Genomic DNA, 23,116 nt, shown 5'->3' on the forward strand with positions numbered 1-23,116 from the left:
TTTCTCCTTCCTCCCTTTTTAGTTTAGTCCCTGTGGCTGTTTCCAATTTTTCACTTTCTCTCCAGCTATGTTTGGGGAGGGGTGCTTTTTCCATATTCTACCCCCACCCCCCAGTCTCCGTCTTCTCTCTGCCTGCAAAAGCAGCTCCTTGCCCACCACCGGCTTCTCTCTCCCCAAGTTCACCTCTCCACGCCATGTACCTGCTGAATTCTGTGGTTCAGGTTGTGCAGATTATTGTGTTAATCCTCCATTCAGTTTTCTAGGTTTGTAAGATGGTTTAGTGTTGGTCTGGCTGTATTTCATGGACGCGAGACCCACAAAAAACTTCCATGCTGTTCTGTCATCTTGGCTCCTCTCTGCCTCTCTCTCTTCCCCCCCCCCAATGTTCATCTGTTTTGTTTCTTAAACTCCATGTATGAGTGAAATCATATGGTATTTTTAATCTCTCTGGCTGACATTTCACTTAGCATAACACACTCTACGTCCATCCACAACATTGCACGTGGCAAGATTTCATTCTTTTTTATTGCTGGGTAGTAGTCTATCATATAGATAACTTCCTTATCCATTCATCAGTAGATGGACATTTGGGCTTTTCCTATAATTTGGCTATTGTTGATAAGGCTGCTATAAACATCAGGGTGCATGTGCCCCTTTGAATCCATATTTTTGAAATTTTTTTTAATGCTTATTCATTTTTGAAAGACAGAGACAGAGCACAAGCAGGGGTGAGGCGGAGAGAGAGGGGGACACAGAATCTGAAGCAGGCTCCAGGCTCTGAGCTGTCATCACAGAGCCCAACATGGGGCTCGAACTCACGAACCGAGAGATAATGACCTGAGCCAAAGTCGGATGCTCAACCGACTGAGCCAACCAGGCACCCCTGAATCCATATTTTTGTATCCTTTGGGTAAATAAATACTGATTAGCACAATTGCTGGGTTGTAGGGTAGTTCTATTTTTAACTTTTTAAGTAACCTCCATATTGTTTTCCAGAGTGGCTACAACAGTTTGCATTCCTACCAGCAGTGTGAGAGGGTTCCCCTTTCTCCACATCCTCACCAACACTTGTTGTTTCCTGTGTCATTAATTTTAGCCTGTATGACTGATGTGAGGTGATATCTTATTGTGGTTTTAATTTATATCTCCCTGATGATGACTGATGTTGAGCATCTTTTCATGTGTTTGTTAGCTAAAAATTTTAATTTATAGAAAATTTTTCACCTACCTGTAAATGTTCATAAAGGAAATTTATTGTAGCATATTTTTAACTAGAAAAACTTGGAACCATTTAAAAGCTTAAATTTAGAAAAAAATTATTGCATTTCTCTAAATTATGGTACCTCTACATCATGGGGTCTTAAAAATAATGTTTATCTACACATAATGAAGTGGAAAGTTCCTTAGAAAATATTGAAAGTATAAAAGAAGAAGTAATTTAAAAAGGAAATCATACCACAGAATAATTTAAATGACATGAAGCATTTATTTTAAACTATGTGTGCTAAGCTGATGGGAAAATCTTAACATACGAGATAGAATTCAATGAAAATATTGTGGTAAATAAGGCATAATATATTAGTAAGAATGAGAGTGAGAAGTGTGACCTTTAGGAACATGAATACATCAAAAAGCCTCAAAGTATATAAAGAAATAACTGATATGTTTATAGCAGGAAACAAGTGCCATAATCATTGAAGTTAACTCTTTATATACAGTCTTCTCAGGAACTGGTAGACCGAATAGATTAAAATTAGGGACAACTAGAAACTGAACGTTACAAATAAAGAATTCACGCCATTAGATATATGTAAAATTCCATATCCAAGAGCTGTGCCCCCTGCCGCATATAAGAAGTAAGAAATATTTACAAAAATACATTATACATAGTGTTCACATAGAGTCAAGGGCAAGATAAACAAACCTTAGAATTGTTTTTAAAAGGACAGCAAAAGTACAGTCCTAATTGTTTGGAAAGTTATATCTTATTGTACTCCACTGATTAAAGGCTATTAAGAAAAACTGTCAACCATATAATAACAAAATCACTTTACTTTAAAATATGTGAAACATAGTTAAATCAGTAGATAAAAAAATGTGTGATGTTGAATCCATCAGAAATCAAGAAAAAAGAAAAGTGAATGATCTAGGCATTTGACACCAAAGGTTTAGGAAAAAGAAAGCAAGCCCAAATAAAATTTGAAAAATAATAAAATAAGGAGAGAGATCAATGAACTATGAAACAATAACTGCACAGAACAGTGTTAGTTTTGAAATGAAATGCTGTTCAGAAAAAAATACCAATAGCCAGGAAGGAATTATTCTTCTCATGACTTCTGATGTGACAATTGGAGAAAAATAGTTTTATTGGACTTATAACTAGTCCCTAGCATGTAATAAACAACAGAAATAAAAAGAACAATGCCTAATACTTAGTTTCTGTGAATCCTTCTGCTTTTTTTTCTATCTTATTTACCTTAAGTAATATCAAATTTTATTTTTCATAATGGTCTAGTGATTTCCAGTTTTAGAATATGTGCCTGAGTTTTTGATGAGGAGCTTCAAAATATAATTTTTAAATAGAAATCAACTTTAATTCCTGAACATCAATGAATATAACCTTTATATAATAATAAAATTTCGTCTATGTAATTCATGACTAGATCTTTTCACTTAATATTGTGTTATAATCCTTTGGATATTTCTTTTTTCTTTTTTTAAAATTTTTTAACATTTATTCCTTTTTTGGGAGACAGAGAGAGACAGTGTGAGTGGGGGAAGGACAGAGAGAGAGGGAGACACAGAATCCAAAGCAGGCTCCAGGCTCGGAGCTGTCAGCACAGAGCCCAACGTGGGGCTCAAACTCAGAATCGTGAGATCATGACCTAAGCCAAAGTCAGACACTTAACCGACTGAGTCACCCAGGTGCCCCTGGATATTTCTATGTTGTTTGTCATTTTCTATGTAACCCAAGAGGAAAGGGTATAGAGATAAGAACATTAATCTTGACCTCACTGACATAAGTTCTTTGAAATGGGAAGCAGGATCCAAGGCCAAATAAGTAAAATTAGGAAACCTAATGGGGGTGGGGAGGGATAGTTAAGTCTTTACAGGTAATTTGCATGATTCTTTTTCTAGTCAAAATAGTTGCATTTAAAATTTCTTACTTAAGTGGTGATACAAATTTTTGTAATGTTATTAAATTCAGACTCTTACCTAGATGAAAATGTTTTTTCTAGATTGTCTTCATTAAGATAAACATTTGCTATGATTATTATAAAGGCCATACACATTACGCAGGTAGCAAATATCCCCCTCTATGGAATGAGACTGCCTCATAGATTTTGCTGTAGTGGTTCAGCTTTTCCATTGTTGCCTTGCCTTCAACGATGAACAATTTCCATGGTCTTTATCTTCTTTGATATTATATATGCTTCTCTATGATCTATACAGGGCTTGACTCAAGAAAAGATTTGCAGTAGTGCAGCTCTGGAAGTTTAAAATAATGGGCTTCTTTAGTGTCTGTTTAACTTTATCCTTTTCTTATAACAATTGCCAGGAGGCTCCATGCCTCCCTTTATTTTTATTTTCTTAAATTTTCTTTTCTTTTTAGGTTTATGTATTTTTGAGAGTGAGAGACAGACAGAGAGGGGGTGAAGGGGCAGAGAGAGAGGGAGACATAGAATATAAACAGGCTCCAGATATTTTTTCTAGATTAAAATTTTTGGTGTCGTTTTGGGGGTGCCTGAGTGGCTCAGTTGGTTAAGCGTCCAACCTCAGCTCAGGTCATGATGTCAAGGTTGAAGAGTTTGAACCACCGCATCAGGCTCTGTGCTGACAGCTCAGAGCCTGGAGCCTGCTTCAGATTCTGTGTCTTCCTCTCTCTTTGCCCCTCCCCTGCTCATGCCTGTCTCTCTCTCTCTTTCTCTCTCTCAAAATTTTATTTTAATTTTAGTGTCATTTTGTTTTATATAAACTGAGGATGGTTAAGAACTTTTAATTTAAAATATTTTTAGAATACAATATGTTCTTACTATAAATATACAGTGGGAATTATAAATAGTTCCTTCTTTCAAGTACTGGACAAGATAGTAAAAAAAAAAAAACAGTACCTTACCAAAAGCCAATAAAACAAGCTAGATTTTTCATATATTTTTAAAAAGTCAACACAAAGAAAATGAAAAAAACAAACAAACATAGTAACAGGGTCATTAATCCCTCGATTTGCAATACTGAATTCCTTGATCCATTTACAATCCAAAGATGTAACTGAACAGGGTGGTAAAATCACTTTGGAAAATGACAACTGTACTCAAGACAAAATAAGTCAGTCCTAAATGGATTCCATAGTGCTCTCTGTGGCCACGATTCCATTCCTGAGCCAAAGTCAGATGCTTAACCAAGGCCACCCAGGCGCCCTTGGCCAACCTTAGCCACCCAGGCGCCCTCCATGCCTCCCTTTATATCCTACTGATTGACTAAAAGAAGTAAAACAGTTATGTGATAGGCTCTAGTAGCATATAACCTTTCCTCTATTATCATATAGCATTTTGGTAAAAAGTACTCTTTGCTTTTCAGAATAGAATCTATGAGAAAATTTCTTCTTGTCTATGCAATTTACAAATAATTCTACAAACATACTTTACTTTTATATCTTAAGATAAATTTATAATATCAATGTTTGACTGTAAGAAACACAATATAAGACAGCAGAAGTGTTACCATAAATTTTTATTTAAGCAAAATAAATGATTGGTGACAGTAGAATAACCTTTTAATTTTTTAATTATAAATTTTGAGCTCTGAATATTATATGAGTAAAAGGAGATAACATATTCTCATAAACATGTCAGCAAAATAATTGAAACGCTACTTGATTTATAGTAAAGTATTTTCCATTGCAAACTGGCATTCATTTTTTTTGCTTATGGTAAATTATGTTTACCAATTGTCACCTTGTTCTTTTTTAACCATAATTTTTAAAGAGCTATGCTATTCTCTAGCTAGTTTTCAATAACACCAATATTTTTCCTTGTGCTGATATATACTTATTTACACTATGAAATGAATGCTTTTGAGTAATTGAAAATACTTTTTAATTGTCTACTTTATAAAATCACAAGAAAGATACACATATATCTTTATATTTATGTTATCACTTTTGTTTGGGATTTTCAGAAAAAAATATTGATATGTTTTAAAATCAACAAATCTGAAAGTCAATTTGAAATAGTAACTTTAATACATATAAATCCAGTTTATTTTATTATTTAAATTACATTTTATTGATAACTTAATGTTACTTAGGTCAGATGTCTTTTAATTTATATTGCTTTGGAACCCATTGATATTTGTAAAGGTATTATCCAGTTCACCTTCAAGTATATCTTGGCCTTAGAGTGGCTTCACAAATTTGAGAAAATAGTGATTATAATAATAATTAAATGATTTGTTATGCAATACTATATGCCAAAACTTAGGGTTAAGTACTTTATATACACTTAATTACCATGTGTCTAGTATAGAACAGCAACTCCCAATTTTTCTATCTTAAAGATGAAAAACTTAAAGCTTAGAAAAGTTCTATAATTTATCTAAGGTCGCTTAAGAAGTGGCAAGGGCACCTGGGTGGCTCAGTTGGTTCAGCGTCCAACTTGGGCTCAGGTCATAATCTCAGGATCTGTGAGTTTGAGCCCCGCATCTGGCTCTGTGCTATCATGACAGCTCAGAGCCTGGAGCCTGCTTCGGACTTTGTGCCTTTGTCTCTCTCTGTTTCTCCCCCACTCACGCTCTGTTTCTGTCTCTCTCAAAAAATAAATAAACACACACACACACACACACACAAAAAAAAAAAAAAAAAAGAAGTGGCAAAGTAGAGTTTTAAACCAAACCATTTTGGCCTCAAAGCCACTGCTTTTAAACACTGCTATATTTAGTAGAATGCCTGGCCTGGATCAAGGCATAGGCTCCAGGGAGGCAACAGTTAAATGTACAGGGATTTTGTGAGCTGGTTGTTAAGCCACTAGCAATTTAAAATTAGCCATGGTAGGAATATTAACACAATAACAATCAGTAAATGCTAAAAATTGGGACTTGTCCCACACTTCCGTCTCCTCCCCTGATAGTTTACTAGCATACTGTTGCCTTTACTGCCAAAGTTTTGTCAATATTTACTTATGTATTAGGTTACAGATAGAAGTAAAAGATGTAAATTTGTCATTTTCTGAGTACTACCTATAAACTGCCATCCATTAAGAAATTTTCCACTAATAGTTACTGAATTAAATGTCATCTTTTATTGTCATATCTAAAATAATTTTTTATAGAGAAGAGTGTAAAATAATGAATTGTCTCTTTTATTTTCAGTGATAGTGGAGAGTGGGAAGATAATTTCTTTTGTGGCTTATATTAATTCTGGATATTGTAATATTTATAGAAATATTGTAGGACTTATGAAACTACAACCAAAAAAAGTGGTAAGTTTTAAACTTATTTATTCTCTTTAATGATAATTTAATACAACCTAATTATTGCATAGTTGTTGTTAGTTTGTCTTGTGGAATTTCTGTTCATTTTTTTACTATTTTTTATTGTTTCTTTTCACTGAATTGTAAGATACAGGAATGTAAGATACATTGTAAATTGAGTTGTAAGACATAGGAATGACTAGAAGCACATTAAGAGATGCTTAACATCTTTATTCCTCAGAAAAATGTAAATTAAAACCACAACAAGGTATCACTTCAAGCATATCAGATTGGCTAAAATACACTTAACAAATGACCCAGAAATTCCACTCTAGATATTTACTCAAGAGAAATAAAAATATACATCTACAAAAAGACTCACAAAGTCTTCATAAGCCAAAAACTATAAGTAATCTAAATGTCCACTAACAGTTGAATGGATAGAAACATTGTGATATATTCATACAATGGAATGCTACACCTCAATAAAGAAAGCTAATGATGCATACAAGAATATGGATGAATCTCAAAGCATTAGGTTGGGCAAAAACATCAAACCCAAAAGACTGCAGGCTGCATAATTCCAGTTTTATGAAGTTCTAGAACAGGCAAAACACTAATGCAGAGTGATAAAAGTTAGAACTAATCTTTTTTTTTTGGTTGGTCAGGTAGTCTTCAATGGAGTTCAATTTAATATGTAAACTTAGTTGAATTTTGCTATATTAGTTATATTTAGTGTGAGGATTTGCCATTTATATAAATGGCAGTTCTTCAAGTGAGATATTGCTTTTAACCCCAGGATACTTATTAAAATCTTTCACCTCTTCTGAGTCCCTGTCATGTCATACTCTGAGAGCTACATTCTTTTTTTTTTTTTAAACTTGCTACTCATCAACTCATCCCTGTTTCCATGGTGTTGAGGTCTCTCTGAAAAGATAATTTGGACTTTCAACTTTTTCTCCAGAGATATGCATACTGAAAACCTGTAGGCCCTCTTCCACTGTTTCTAATTTGGGCCTAAATTGCTAGTTCCCTGGATCAAACTCTCTTTCCATGTTTCTTTCTTATTTAAATAAGAAAGTCTGCATGGAATTCCATCTCAGCTATTAATTCTATCAATTCTGGTCCTGGCATCTGTGCTTATTTTTTTATTCTCTGTTAGTCCACCCATGCAGCTGGGGCTGAGCTAACAAATGGTAGTTCACAAAACATTCAAAGCTAAGCTCTATTTACAAAATGCTATCCTAGGACCTTGAAAAAGGGAATGAGCTCAATGTTTCCTAGACATCTTGGTGGATTAAAAAATTAGGGGCACCTGAGTGGCTCAGTTGGTTGAGCTTCCAACTCTTGATTTTGGTTGGATTCATGATCCCAGGGTTGTGGGATCCACCCCTATATCAAATAAACTCTCTTTCTCTCTCCCTTTGCCTTTATCCCCCAACTTGTGCTCTCTTTCTAAAAACAAACTTAAAAAATTAATTCATAGATCACTAAGTGACAGTACTTTCAATTACCTTAGATATGGTGAAGTTGTCTATCAATTAACTACTGTTCTATATAGTTTAACTACATGTGTAAATAACTGTTTTCTCTGATTTGAATGAAATTGCATTTTAAATACCATATACCAAAGTGTTTTATGAACAGTGAATTTCTGATGATAACAGTATTTATCATTGTGTGAAATTGGTTTCATTGAACATCTATTACCTATATCTTTTACAGAAAAAAAATCAAAAACTTGTTTGTATGGGCAAACTTAATGAGAAGGAATCCTTTGGTGAGATTAGTGTTCTTCTTCAAGTTCCTTTCACATGCACAATAGTTACTGGAAAAGAGGTTGAGATGGCAATCATTGAAGATAAGGACCTATTTGGTAAGTACATACATGTCTTTTATACCATTTTATTTGATGAGTTTTTGACAATCATGGATATATTTCACAGAAATATTAGGACACTCAAGTAAGTATGTGTGTATATATTTTATTTACATAAGCAGTATACCTGTAAATAGCCTCCTTTAACACCTCATAGTCTGTCTGATTTGATTGTGCCACTTTTAGAATGTATTAACAGTTTTTTCTGCTAATTCCCAAATTACCATTAATGGCAACATTCCTTTCCTTTATGAAGTATCTTTTGGTTTGTCATCTCTACAAATATTGCTTCTATGTTTCTGGTTCAGGTCAAGGTATACTGTCTTCCAGTGTACAACCTAGATCAAGTGTATATGAAGATCATGACTTGTGGTGTTTGAACCTTTATCTGAAATTCTAGCATTATGAAAATATTAAAAGAATAATCTTTTAATATTCATGCAGCCACCTGTATTTGGTCCTTCAAACATCATACTCAAGTAGTATATGCACTTGACTATGAAGGATAAATGAATAGGTGTCAATAAGTAGTGACATAATAAGATATTAAAGAAAGGTAAAAATTTTTGTATAATAAAACTAAGAATATCAAACATCAGATAAAAGATAAAAAAGGAAAAAATCATAGAAATTAACATGGGTGAGAAATTTGCTTTAATAAACATTGTCAATTAGAAACACTTTCATGATTATCCATGTATGATTGACTGAATCCCTTTGTCTTGAATTTCAAGGGTTTTTTTAAAATGTTTTTTAGGGAATATTTACTCTCTACTTGCTTAACTGTAATTTTGCTTAACTTCAAACCGTTATATCTGTTCCTAAAAGTTATAAATTTGAAATAGCATTGACTAATTTTCTTTGTTTCTGTGACATTCAAATAGAAACCCTCCTCAAGGTAAATATCACTTAAAAATAAATACTAACCACCAATTAAAATTACAATATTCTCACTTGTTATAGGCTAGGTTTTTCTTTTCCTATACTAATAATGTTAACTGGTGTAAGGCAAATACACTGTGGACGCATTTATGTAAATCAACATTTCACACATGAAATTACTGCTTTCAAGCATGTATTAGAATCTTCTTTGCTGCCTGGCAATCTAAAATTAAAATAGATGGCTTAGTATAAGCTTTAGTTGCATTTTTGATGTGTGCTGTCCATACTTAAAATTCCCTTCTATGTTTTGTTCATTTAGGACTGATGTTATAAAACTGCTGACATGTTGTGTGCCTAATTAAACATTTCCTAGACAGAAATGTTCTTACGGACTATATTTTGCTTGTTTTGTCATGACTTATAGGAAAATAAAACATTTTACAGTTGGCCTTTTAGCAACACAGGTTTGAATGGTGTGGGTCCACGCTTACATGGATTTTAGAGAGACAGAGTGCTAGTGGGGTAGGGGCACAGAGAGAGGGAGACACAGAATGTGAAGCAGTCTCCAGGCTCTATGGTGTCATGACAGCACAGAGGCGGACGCTGGGCTCAAACTCATGAAACCTGAGATCATGACCTGAGCTGAAGTGGGACACTTAGTGGACTGAGACACCCAGGCGCCCCTATTTTTGCATTTTCATATTACTTCATTCTTTTTCCATCTGTTTCACTCCTTATCATCTGATATATGAATCCATCTCTGTAAAATAGCGTAGGGAAGAATTTAAGAGAAAGTAAAATGTGCTTTAAAAAATATCACGTTGATGAGAAATGGAAGCATTAAAGTAGAATAATAAACATGAGCAAAACCCAGAATATGTCGGCTTGTAATCAGGATGGTATTGTTATTATTTGGTGTATTACATTGTATTTAGGAATAATTGTTTATATTTGAGGTGGTCCATTAAAAAGTAAATAAAACCAATGTGCTCTGACAGAATCCTCAGTCATATGTAGATTACACTGCCTATGCTTTCTAATAATATCAAATATTTTTAAACATACTATTTCTTTTTAGAATTGTAAATGTATTACTGGAAAACCAAATTAGAGTTCATATCTTTTCTCAAGTATACAAGTCACCCTCTCTATTTGTTCCCGCATAAATCATATTAAAGGGCCAACATTGCTTAAATGATCCAGTTGACCAACGATATTTAGTAAATACCTAAAGGGAACAATGCATTCACCATACCTACCTGGGGATAGGTAAAACAGAATTTAAGAAACATGAGAGATTACATAAATGTTAAATACTTTATCTGGAGAATTATATATATAACTATCTGTATATAATCATAAAAGAAGCCATGCAATAATTAGTTTTGAAATATTTAAAAATACTTGAAGAGTGATTTCTTTGTTCATTTAGGTTGTTGACTTTTGGAAGATAGGAAATAATTTGTTTTGCAGTTTATGTACATGCTTCTCAGACATTACCTTGAACACCTAAATAAAAATGAAAACAAATATTATTAAGTTTAAGCAAATATAAATATGCTCTTTTTATATAATGCCACTGGGAATATAGTTTATCAGATTATTTTTATGAAGGTAATATATTTTGTCCAGATTCAGAACTTATACCTCAAGTCATTTAGATTAAAATTATGAATACCAACTATTTTAATTTTACTGATATCAGAAATTCTTATCCTACCATCAAAACAAGTATACTACTTTTGTAATGAAAAAGAATTGCTTTTCATATAAAAAATGAATTAACACTGTTTTTAATTATATCTCATTCAACTATTCATGACTGAAAAAATAAAGGATAGCAATAGATTTAAATTGTCTTTCCCAAAAGGAAAATTTCAATTCCAAGATGACATTGCTACAAACTCTCTGAAAGTTTGTTTTTAAAGGGAAAGAATGTCCAAAGACCTTTATCTCTGATAATGATTCTCTTAATCAAAAGCCTGGGAAACTAGTTTTTTATTTACTGTAGATAGGTCTTTTAGACATTTCAGGAGCTATGAATACATTCTATCAAAAATATCTATTTCCCCAGTCCATCAGTATTTCTCCTTCTTGCTGAGGCAAGTTATAACAGGTGTCTCCTTGATAACAATGTTAATCAGAAGAGCCAAAACCTTTGCACAATTTGCCAGAGTAAATATGTTTCCCTTTCCTTTGTTTTTTGTTTTTGCTGTATGATAAAATTTTGATATAAAAATACATTTCCAGGTTAAAAATAAGGTATGACACTTAAAAGTATTTTTTTCTGTTACGAATCTTTTTTTTTTGCTCATTACGAATGTTGTTAAAACAAATATGAAAATTAATTTGAATAAAATTTTTGTTTTATTTTGGGTTTTCATGGACAAAGCTTTGAGTGAAAATATTATATTTCATATAATTGTCTCACAGTATATCATTTTATTCCATTAAGCATGTTATAAATATATTGAAGAACTGTTTTGTTAATGATAAAACCAGCCACATATTTTGAATATCTTGCAGATATTTAAAAGTAGTTGTTTCTTAGTGAATTAGTTTATCCCATGAAAATATCATGAAACTAATAATGCGTCTTATTTTGATTGATTGAGTTCCATTTTCCTTTGTCCTCAAAACCATATTGAAATTTAAAAGAGCCCAGGCGCGCCTAGGTGGCTCAGTTGGTTGAGCATCCACTTCAGCTCAGGTCATGATCTCTCAGTTGACAAGTTTGAGCCCTGTGTGGGGCTCTGTGCTGATAGCTCAGAGCCTGGAGCCTGCTTCAGATTCTGTGTCTCCCTCTCTCTCTGTCTATATCCCACTCATGCTCTGTCTCTCTGTGTCTCAAAAATAAAGATAAACATTAAAAACATTAAAAAAAAATAAAAGATCCCAATAGGTAACATTCCTTTTATTTGCCTGAATTCTAAAGCAAATGATAACAACACAAAAGAATAGAGTAGAAGGGAGATCAAAATAGCAGCTTTATTGCTGAGAGAAACTGGAGAATGTAGTTCTCGTATCTGCAGACTAGAGTCCTAATCCTAAACACCAAAATTCACCTGGATTACCTAGAGTCATTAGCAGTTCTCGACAACCAGATATCTTCTCACACAGACGATAGGGCAGGGTTTCCCAGTAGAAATTAGGGAGAAGCAGGAAGAAACACCCTTCTTGGTAGACAAACTGGATCCCAAGGGGAGGTGGAGAAGAAATGTTAGAATTCAGTGTCTCTCTTTGTTCCAGGCTAGGAATGATTGACATGGCAGAAAGAGGCCGCAAATGTTAAATTTTTCATAATCCTGCCTCCTGAAGAAGTCAATAATAAATATTTCCTCTAATACTCTGCAGAAATCCCCACAGCCACTGGGTCATTGTCTTGAACATTGGAACACACCATTTCATTGCATTCTACGTATGACATGTACACTCTTGGAGTTGAGAAAAGTTGTAATACTACCAAATCCTATCAATTCTTCCTCTTAATTACCCCTTAAATTTTCTTGCCATATCTTAGTTCATAATTTAATTATCTTCTACCTAGATTTTCCAGTAGCCACTTAAGTAGTCTCCCTGTCTCTAGCTTTGTTATTTCTAATCCATTATTCATACAGTCCCTAATTAAATTGCTACAATGCAAATCTGTTAGTCTTTCCCCTACTTAAAGCCTTTCATTGACTCCCATCATCTATAACAGTTCTTCTTAATATCTTCATCATGGAACACATAAAAATTGTGATATTTTAAAGAAATTTAGGGCAAATAGAGGAAACTACATTGCTCTCAATCTAAGTTATGATTTATCAGACTCCCTGCGTCTCAATCCCTTTTAGCTGCACCAGGACTGAGGAGATCATCCATGTCTCACTGACCTTAAGCCTTTTGTTAAACACTGATTGAGAAGCTCTGAACTCTATAGAAAGTTGAAAGTTCTTAAGAGGGCTTAAGATCCATTGCAATATGGGCTCTGCCAGGCCGCTTATCTGTTCATTATTATTACTTAACTGCTCATCAATATTGAGCTAAGTATAATTTCTGTAAAAGGGTATGTTGTTTTATGCTTCTAAGCCCTTTGTCTATTCTATTGCATTTCTCTGAAATGAGTTTTCTCTCCTTTACCAGCTAGAAAACCATTATTTTTTTAAGCTGGAAAACCATTATTTATCCTTCTAAATTCCAAGTATTAGAATTTACCTGTTTCCAGGAAATTTCTCCTTATAAACATGCTTCTTGCTACACATACTACAGTATTTTATTGTATATATACACATCTGCTTTTCCTAATAAACTTTGAGTTCAAAAGACAACATTCACAATAGATGCTCAGTAAGTGACAACAAAACAGAGGCCTCCTCCTCTGTAAAGTTGTAACTGATGACTTTAGGTCATGGTGACCCTTTGACACATTGACAGTCATTTAAAATACACAATAAATGCCTTACTGAATATAAATCTTTTATTGCATTGTATTATATTCCTTTTTAGGACTAGTAATATACAATTTCCAGTTTAGTCATTATTTATTTCTTATCCTGCTAATTGGATTATAAATTTCTTTAGGTCAAGGAACATGCCATTGTTATTTTTTCTATCCCATAGCATCTAGATTCTTTATGGATAGTCAATACTTTTTAATATTTTTTCACAAACCTATTGATTTCCAAATATCTCCATAAAGTCTGAGTTAGTTTTATGGTTAGTAGTTACTATTGACATTGCCTCCAAGATGGGTTTTTTTGGAAGATCATTTTGGGAAAAAAGAATCTATGATTTAATAAACATGGATGGCACTGAAAATTAAATAAAAATAGTTCTTTGTTAAGTGATACTATTGTGTCCACAAATAAATGGTCTACTTCATTCTCTGATACTCATACATATCAATAATCTATCTCATTAAAAGTCCTAGGCTTTTAGGGTGCGTGGGTGTTAAGCATCTGACTTCAGCTCAGGTTATGGTCTCATGGTTCATGAGTTCGAGTCCCGCAGAGGGTGAGCTCGACTCCCCCATTGGGTGAGCACAAGCCCCACTTTGGCTGAACACAAGCATGCCCCGCTTCGGATGAGATCCACTTCTCTCTCTCTGTTTCTCTCTAGCTCTGCCCCTCGCTCACTTGTGCCCCCTCTCTCTCTCAAAAAAAAATGTTTAAAAATAAAATAAAATCCCTAAACTTTTATATGGCAAAAATTTTAAAGTTTTTATTTAAATTCCAGTTAGTTAGTATACAGTGTAATATTACTTTCAGGTGTACAATATAGTGATTCAACACTTCCGTGCAACACCAGGTGCTCATCACAAGTGCCCTCCTTTGTCCCTATTTAACCTATCCCCCCACACACACCTCCATTCTGCTAACCATCAGTTTGTTCTCTATAGTTAAGAGTCTGTTTCTTGGTTTGCCTCTTTCTTTTCTCCCTTTGCTCATTTGTTTTGTTTCTTAAATTCCACACATGAGTGAATTACAGCAAAATTCTTAACGATATGTTTAATCAATTCACATATATATTTTTTTAGATTTCCAGAACAAGTTTTCTTTATGTGTGGGATGGCATGCTTCTTTTTTGTAAACAATGTAATCAATGATATTTTCCACTTTTCTTAGATTCCCAGAAATTGGTAACTAATTAATTGTGGTAACTTCTTTTACCTAGTAAACTCACATTAGTATTTCTTTCCTTCCCTCCCTAATTTTCATTTCTGCTACTTTAATCAATTTTTAGTTATGACTATATATTTACCTTATTACAGATTCTTTTTTAGTACATATGTTATAAATTTTAAAAATATGTAACTATCAAGTATGTGATTTAGAAGTAGATGGATAACATCTTTCAATAATAAATAAAGACAGAATTTACTTCTTTTGACTAATGGGTTTAGCTATTGGCTGGTATTTTTTTCTCAAGAAAAAAATCAAGTGTTATTGGAAACTAGACTTTTCTAATGATGATTAATGACCAGTAACACTTCTATTGACCCTATTGAATTGACCTATTGAATTATAAAAGTATCAGCTCAATGGGTTTAGGTCAATCCACTATCCATATAGGTGATATTGAAATATAGTTGACCCTGACTATAAATAACAAAATCTGACATTCAGCCAGGCAGAATTTTGGTTTAAAGGCATTTATCAAAAGCAGAGTTAATGATGCATCTCTTGCTTGCCTGGACATGAAGCATTTTGATAACAATAATTAGTTCAATTTTAGTCCTTAACCTTCATAGGTTTTGATTCTTTAATCTTGCAACTATATGAAACTTTAATCTTGAATTTACTTTCAGCAGGGAATTTGAGTGACAGGTCTTGCAAAGTTAAAGTTAATGTGTTATATTTACTTAGAAAATGTTTTGTATACTTCAAATTTGTGATTTTTAAATAAAAGGAAAATATTATAAATTTTTGGCAAATAGGAAATTACCATGCCATGCAGAGTGCCTTGCTGGCTTAACAGACAATACAAATTAATCAAATATGAAATTCACTCCAAAGATTGATGAGAACCCAGTATTTCTTAAACGTGTTTTTAGAATTAGTTCACATAAAACATCACATCAAGTTTCTCTGTAAATTCTATGCCTCAATATATCTGTAGACTCCAAATCTATGTATATACCTATGTAATTGTATAAAATTACATTACATTTTTTGATAACTTTTAATATTTATATTGCAAATGCTTACTTAATTGTTACAGTCTACAATAGTTTGCATCTAACTAATTCAATATTACAGCATCTGATCATTCTAACCACACTTTCATAGTATATATTTTATGTTCTTTTGGTTATTGATATTATTTGGAAAATCTAATCACTGAAAAAATCCTGATCCCTTATAAAACAATTCATGGAAAAGACAATCAGAATGTAGACAATATTGTATCCCATCAACAGGCACATGGCAGTTATATCTAGTATGTTATATACCCACTGAAATGTGATAATTAAAATGAATTATTTCCTCTGCACTTCATCTGTCTTGTATTGTGGCATAGTGTTTTTCTAAAGAATTTATGATATTGCATCTTAACTGATGGATAAATATTGACTACTTGTATCACGTACGTAACTTGATAAAATCACTTCTATTTATAGAGCAATGCACAAATGATAAAAATATTGCATTTTAAAATTTGATCCTTGAACCAGGATTTTTTTTTGAACCAAGATTTTATTAACAATAATTTTAGTAAAAGAAACTATAATTGAGGACTTTTGTTCCCACTTTTGATATTATTTTCCTCTACCATGTTCTAGACTGGCATACCTGTATGGCAGGACTGACTAGAAGTTTAGCAATCTCCTTTTTCTCTTTCTGAGCACAAAGGAAGGTTAAGTTCCCCAGCCTCTCTTGCAGTTAGGTTGGAACCATGCAACTGGCTGTGACTAATAGAATAAAGGGAAATTATTTTAGCCTGGCCATGAAAGATACAATCTCCCATGATCTCACTCGCTGTCTGAAAGTGAAGTGCTCCAAGATAGCAGAATCACATGATGGTGGGAACCATGGACTCTGGGATCCTTTTCTTGGATGGAACTTCCTAGAAGAATAGCTCAGCCAGGAACATCTGTATTAGACTTCGTGCAAGTGTCAAATAAACATTTGTTGAATTAAGCAACCACGATTTTGGTTTGTTTGTTATAGCAACTAGCAAGTGCTACCTTGAGTCATACAACTGGCAAAAATGCAAAATTTTCTGAGGAGTTCTTAGAAAAGTAAAAATTTCCAAATTAAGACATTAAATGAATATCCTTTTCATGATTATTCTTTTATTCTTAACATCTAGAAATCTACTGAAAAAGAGTTTCAAGACACAATTAGGAATAAGAATATATGTGTGCATAAAGAAGGTATAGGCTAACTTTTAGAATAAATTTTAAAATTATTTTTGGATAATGTCATAAAAATATCACATAGGCAAGAGATAGCAGAAACATTAACTCAGTTCTTTTAAAAAATTAATATACTTTTAAAATTCACTGATAAAATCTTTTAAAAACATCTTATAAGATACTTATATATTTCCAGAACATATCCAATGATATAGAATATACTGTGTAGTGGCAGTTATCACAGAAAGAAGTTAAGTCGAATTTAGTACATTTTGAAGAGAAAGAAAAAAGTTAGACAAATCAAAAATCAAAATAAGCCTCATTAGACTATATCAGATCCACCAATACCTAATAGAAAATGACCCAGAAATATTTGCAGACAAGGTTATCAGTAAATCTACTGAGAGAATTTACAATGGCCATCTTTTCCAAAGGCAGACAGTTCATTATAAGTAAGTCTTTATATTCAGTGTAAGTATTCTACAGTCTTTTTTCTTAGAATGTTGTATTATAGTGACTTAATTAAGGCTATTAGATTGAAATCTTGGCTTAGAAACCATTTCAAAGTCTCAAAGAAAATAATGAAATACATTATAACATGCAAGACAAAATTTTTGTCTTTTATTTTTTAAATGCCTTTTCTCATATAAAATCCCACAAAATTGGTTATAGTTACCATTTATTAGAAATTAAATTTGATTTAAAAATTTTAAGGTCTATTCAATAGTGATACTGGATCCCTTCCTTAATAGTTTCCTGATCTGCCTCTAGGAAGTGCATTCATGATTCTATGTCTATTTTAAGACCTTGGATCTATCTGGATCTCTACTAGTAAGAGATACATAGATCTCTTGGCAGAGGGATTGCACTTTCTCTGTACACATTTAATAGTTTAATTATATATGCTGGCTTCTGAGGGATGTCTAGGTGGCTCAGTCAGTTAAGCATCTGACTCTTGATTTTGGCTCAGGTCATGATCTCACAGTTCATAAGATGGTGCTGACAGCACAGAGCCTGCTTGGGATTCTTTCTCTCTCTCTTTTTTTCCCCTCCACCCCTCTTGCATGTTCTCTTGCTCTCTCCAAAAAATAAGTAAATATTTAAAAAATATATACTTATATACTGGCTGCTGAGAGTCTTTTATGTTCTATTGTTGTGCTTCGCTGTTGTGCTATATCTTTCCAATAGGTTTATTCAGTCTTAAAAACAATGCTTATGTGTTGGTATTTTATTGGAGTTGAAAAAATGGAAAGATATTAAAAATAACAGAATGTCTGAAGATAAATTAACAAATTTTCATACAAATTATCTTTATAGGGATTAGAACTAAGGTGCTTTGGGAATGTGGATTTTTACCTAGAAATTAAAAGCAAATTGTGTCAGAAAGTGCATGGGGAGAAGGCATGTACTCAGTTGGTGAATCAGAGAAGTTATATGGAGGATCAGGAATGTATAATTAGAGAAAAAGAGTTAGGACTCCATAGTTTATCTGGGCAACACAATGTCAAGAAATGGGCTTAAAGTTTATGTGGAAAAATGGGTAATGATCTTGTCAAAGTGCTTGAAAAATCAAAATGGAGCAAAGTCAATAAAATAGAGTTCGGTTGTTTGCCAAAATCTTTGGTGACTGAGATGCTGCCTACGTGCTTATACAGAGTCTGAACAGCATCCAATTCAAAAGGTGAGTTCATATAACTCTGCAGGCAGAGGAATTTCTTGTCACCTGGTCACAATGAATAATTCAAGGAGAAATGAGGAAGGTATTTTTTGCCAACTTACATATTTACAAATGAGGGTTGCATAAAGGATGCCCAAATTCATTCATCCATGCATCCATCATCCAGTCAGTTAACAAATAATTTTGAGCACTTACATTATCCAGGGCACTCTTTCAGGTGCTAAGGTAATGACACCTGAAAAGAACCCTAATCCCATCAGTTCATATTCTAATGAGAGAAGAGATACACAGTACATAATTGAACAAACACAAAAATGAGAAAATTCTTTTAGTTAAGTTTATTAAACTCGTTTTATAGAAGAGGAAACTAGGGTATATATAACTTAAGTCACTTGCATAATTACAACAGTTTGTAAGGGGTAGACACAGAATTCGGATCCAAGATAATAATATGAAATATTAGGATGAAATATAGAAAAATGAACAAAATTTCTTTGTTTATTATGATTACTTACATAAACAAGAGTGTTCATTTAATTACTAGCTAAAAGATCAAAGTAATTTAATAATTAATGTTAATATTTTAATATTAAGATGTCAAATATCAAGAGTATAAACTCAAAATTTAATAGCTTTTTATAATAAAATATTATCTAGTTGGGACTACTAGATACTACTTGTTGATGACAAGAAAAAGTATAAAGTAAAATGAGTGATCCAATAACAGAAACCTAGGGTCTACATGAAATAACTCATAAAAATATTATTAAAGAATATAAAACAAATAAAGACATATTTGTGATTTGATGACAAAATTTAAATTATAAAATGTCATCTTTTCCACAATGTACATATAATTTAAATACAATATGTTCAGCATTTCAACATTTCCATGAGAATATCTAACTAGAAAAATAGTTAAAGTTTTAAATATATTATAAGCAAAAGAATGTGATGTTACTACAAGAAGATATATACTAATCAGATTCAGGAATGACCGAGAAATCAGTCCATGTAACTATAGATTTTCCTTGTAGAGAAGTGAGTGCTCTCATATATCATTGGAGGGAGTGTGAAATGCTTTTTAGAATGTCATCTGACATTATTAATGTGATTCTTTTAAAGTACAAACCTCCTGACCCAGCAATGTAATTTTAGGATTCACTCCTCCAGGAAAAAAAACTACCAGAAAATGAATATTTATTACATCAATTTTGTTTGTTTGTTTGTTTTTTTGTTTGTTTGTTTGTTTTTGGAGTGATCTGAAACTCAAAGTGACCTCAATGGACATCAGCTAGTAAAGTAGTGACTAAATTATAGAATAACTGGATTACAAAGCATTGTGCAACTACCGACTGGTGTGACCAAACATCTAGTATGACCATACTCCCTGTTTCTCCTAGGACAGTCTCAGTTAAAACTGGTGTCCAAACTGAGTTTTAATAGCATAGTCTTTCTTGGTTTGGATAATGAATTAGTCTTTCTAGTTACATTTCTATCTGTTTATATTAAATAATTTCCAAAATATATTTCAGGAGATATATATATATATATATATATACATATATATATATATATATATATATATAAAGTATATATAAAGAAAAAAATAGAAATCATATGCAAATATTTATCTGAGTATACACAAAAGGATGGCATATACACACCAGGCTGTCAATTTCTGTTGACAGTATTTGGATTGAGAAGGATATTTATTTCACTTTGGAATTAGAAAAAACAACTGTATACAATATTTAAATGGCAAAAAGAAAAAAGTTGAATAGCTGACTTGGTCCCAAATTTTTATGAAGCCTTTGAAATCCTCATAATTTTTTTCATTTTGTTTTAATATTCAATTTTGTAAAAAAATAATAATAATAAGTATTCATTTCTTTAAGTAAACTCTAGGCCCAATGTGGGACTTGAACTCATGACCCAAAAATCAAGAGTCACATGCTGTACCAACTGAGCCAGAGAGGTGTCCCCAAAATGTTCATTTTTTATATGATTTTATTATGGAGATATCAGCTAATTAAAAAACTAATAATGGGGGGCGCCTGGGTGGCTCAGTCGGTTGAGTGGCCGACTTCAGCTCAGGTCATGATCTCGCGGTCCGTGAGTTCGAGACCCGCGTCGGGCTCTGTGCTGACAGCTCAGAGCCTGGAGCCTGTTTCAGATTCTGTGTCTCCCTCTCTCTGACCATCCCCCGTTCATGCTCTGTCTCTCTCTGTCTCAAAAATAAATAAATGTTAAAAAAAAATTAAAAAAAACGAATAATGGAAATCTTAACTCATTCCAGTTATCCCCACATGCTTCATACAGAGGTAGTTGTTTCAGCTTATCTTTTCATGATACTTGTGATTTTATACTTGGTGCCATGGCCATTTGATAGTCCTTATCAAGGGGATTGAACTGCACATTTATTTAGCACCTATCATATTCCAGACACCATGTTGGGTGCTATAAAAGTGTTTGTTACTCTCCTTTTAGAGAAAAGAACTAAGGTTACATAAAATTAAACTTTTTCATTCTACTACACTTAGGAAGTATAGATCAACATTTAAACAAAAGTCTCCCTGACTCCTGATACTTTTCTTTACCATACAGCTTCCTATGCATTTATAGTTCTGTTATTTTTCATACTATAATATCAATATATCCTTCTTTATTCACACTGAAAATTTTATACTACAGGAATTATTTATTTTTGAATGGCAACTCTCCAGTGCAAAATTAGCCTGTGTTTAGAATTATGTCACCTTTATCAAAATTGCTATATGCATGACAAAATATAAATAACAGCAAGTTGTATTAGCTTTGTTTTAAAGAAACACAACCTAATGTTAGAAAAGATAAATGACTTGTCCAGCAGCACATTCCAAATCATGCAGAGTTAAAAATAGAATTGTGAAGAAGTTAAATGTTCTTGGCTTCCTTGTCTAGAATACTATTTATGAGATGCCAGTGATTCTTTTTAGAAAATGGTGATATAAATTTTATTGCTTGTCAGGACTGGTAATGATTATGAGACCTTAGTATTTTTGACTTGCTAAAAATAAATTCAAAGAAGACTTATTCATTAAGACTATGTTGGTCTTCAAAATCATTTGACATGTGCTTTAAAGTAGACATACTGCTTGAATAATACAATAATATTGAATGTAAGAAGAAGGAGAAGTTTTAATTGTGTATTATATGTATATTACATTGTCTAACAGACTCCTGCTAAATTTGGTTATTTCATCTATAGCAATTAGATACTTCTAAAATATATTGTTAATTTTTCTACAAATATTTACTGAGTGCCTGCTATGTGGCAGGCACTCTTCTAAGCACTGAAGACAAAATAGTGAACAAAAAAAATCTTTGTTTTTATGAAATTTACATTAAATTTGATGGATAAATATGAAAAACATATATGTATGGTATATATTAAATTTCAGGCAGTGGTAAGTGCTCTGAAGAAAAACAAAGCAGATCAGAAGACAGAGATAGATGGAGAAATGCTATTTTAGATAAAAAGGATCAAATACCATCTAATAGTATTATACCTGAGACCTGAAGGAAGTGAAGGATGCTCCGAGGAGGAAGGATGTAGTCAGAATGAATAGGGAGTATAAAGAATCTGAGGTGGATTGTGCACGGCATAATTAATGATAAATTCAGTATATTTAAAATGAGTGACTAAAGGGGAAAATTGTAAGATGAAATCAGTGTAGCAGCCAAAGAAAAGTATATGCCAGACCATTAAACCATTGAAAGGACCTTATATTTTATTCTGGGTGAAGCAGAAAGGCATGGACATTTATATACAGAGGCAGTATATAATCTGATTTCAATTTTCAAAGAATCACATTGATTCTATATGCGGAATAGGTTTGAGGAGCAAAGACTGAAGTGAAAACGTCAGTTGTGTGGGAATAAAAATTTATATAAAAGATGATGATAGTATAGTCTCAAAACTAACCAATAGATTCAGTGCAATGCCTATCAGATTCCCAGGCTATTTTTTTTTAAGAAAAGGATATATTGATCCTAAAATGTATATGAAAACACAAGAAATCCAGAATAGCCAAAATAATCTTGATAAAGAACAAATATGGGGGACTTATACTTCCCAGTTTCAAAACTTATAAAGCTATGTAGTAATGGCATAAAGATAGACATATGTATCAATTGAATAAGATAGAGAGTCTAGAAATAAACCTATATAACTATGGTTAATTAAATTCTGGCCGGTAGTGCCAAGACATGGAATGGGGAAAAGAATAGTGTTTTCAGCAAATGATGCTGGGACAAATGGATATCCACACACAAAAGGATGAAGTTGGTCCCCTACTTTACACTACACATAAAATTAAATTAAAATG

The 23,116-nt window shown here is 32.7% G+C and overlaps 1 protein-coding gene across 6 annotated transcripts in view; it reads left to right on the forward strand.

The window, feature by feature from the left end:
• CNBD1 (cyclic nucleotide binding domain containing 1) overlaps positions 1–23,116 on the forward strand; it is a 511,584-nt gene that overhangs the window by 415,778 nt on the left and 72,690 nt on the right. For all 6 annotated transcript variants that reach the window (XM_047842481.1, XM_047842482.1, XM_047842480.1 and 3 more), the window contains 2 exons: positions 6,367–6,476; positions 8,193–8,343. In XM_047842481.1, coding sequence (XP_047698437.1) covers positions 6,367–6,476; positions 8,193–8,343 — 261 coding nt within the window. The remainder of the gene's footprint in view (positions 1–6,366; positions 6,477–8,192; positions 8,344–23,116) is intronic.

Source organism: Prionailurus viverrinus, chromosome F2 (genome assembly GCF_022837055.1).
Source record: "Prionailurus viverrinus isolate Anna chromosome F2, UM_Priviv_1.0, whole genome shotgun sequence".
Classification (NCBI taxonomy): domain Eukaryota; kingdom Metazoa; phylum Chordata; class Mammalia; order Carnivora; family Felidae; genus Prionailurus; species Prionailurus viverrinus.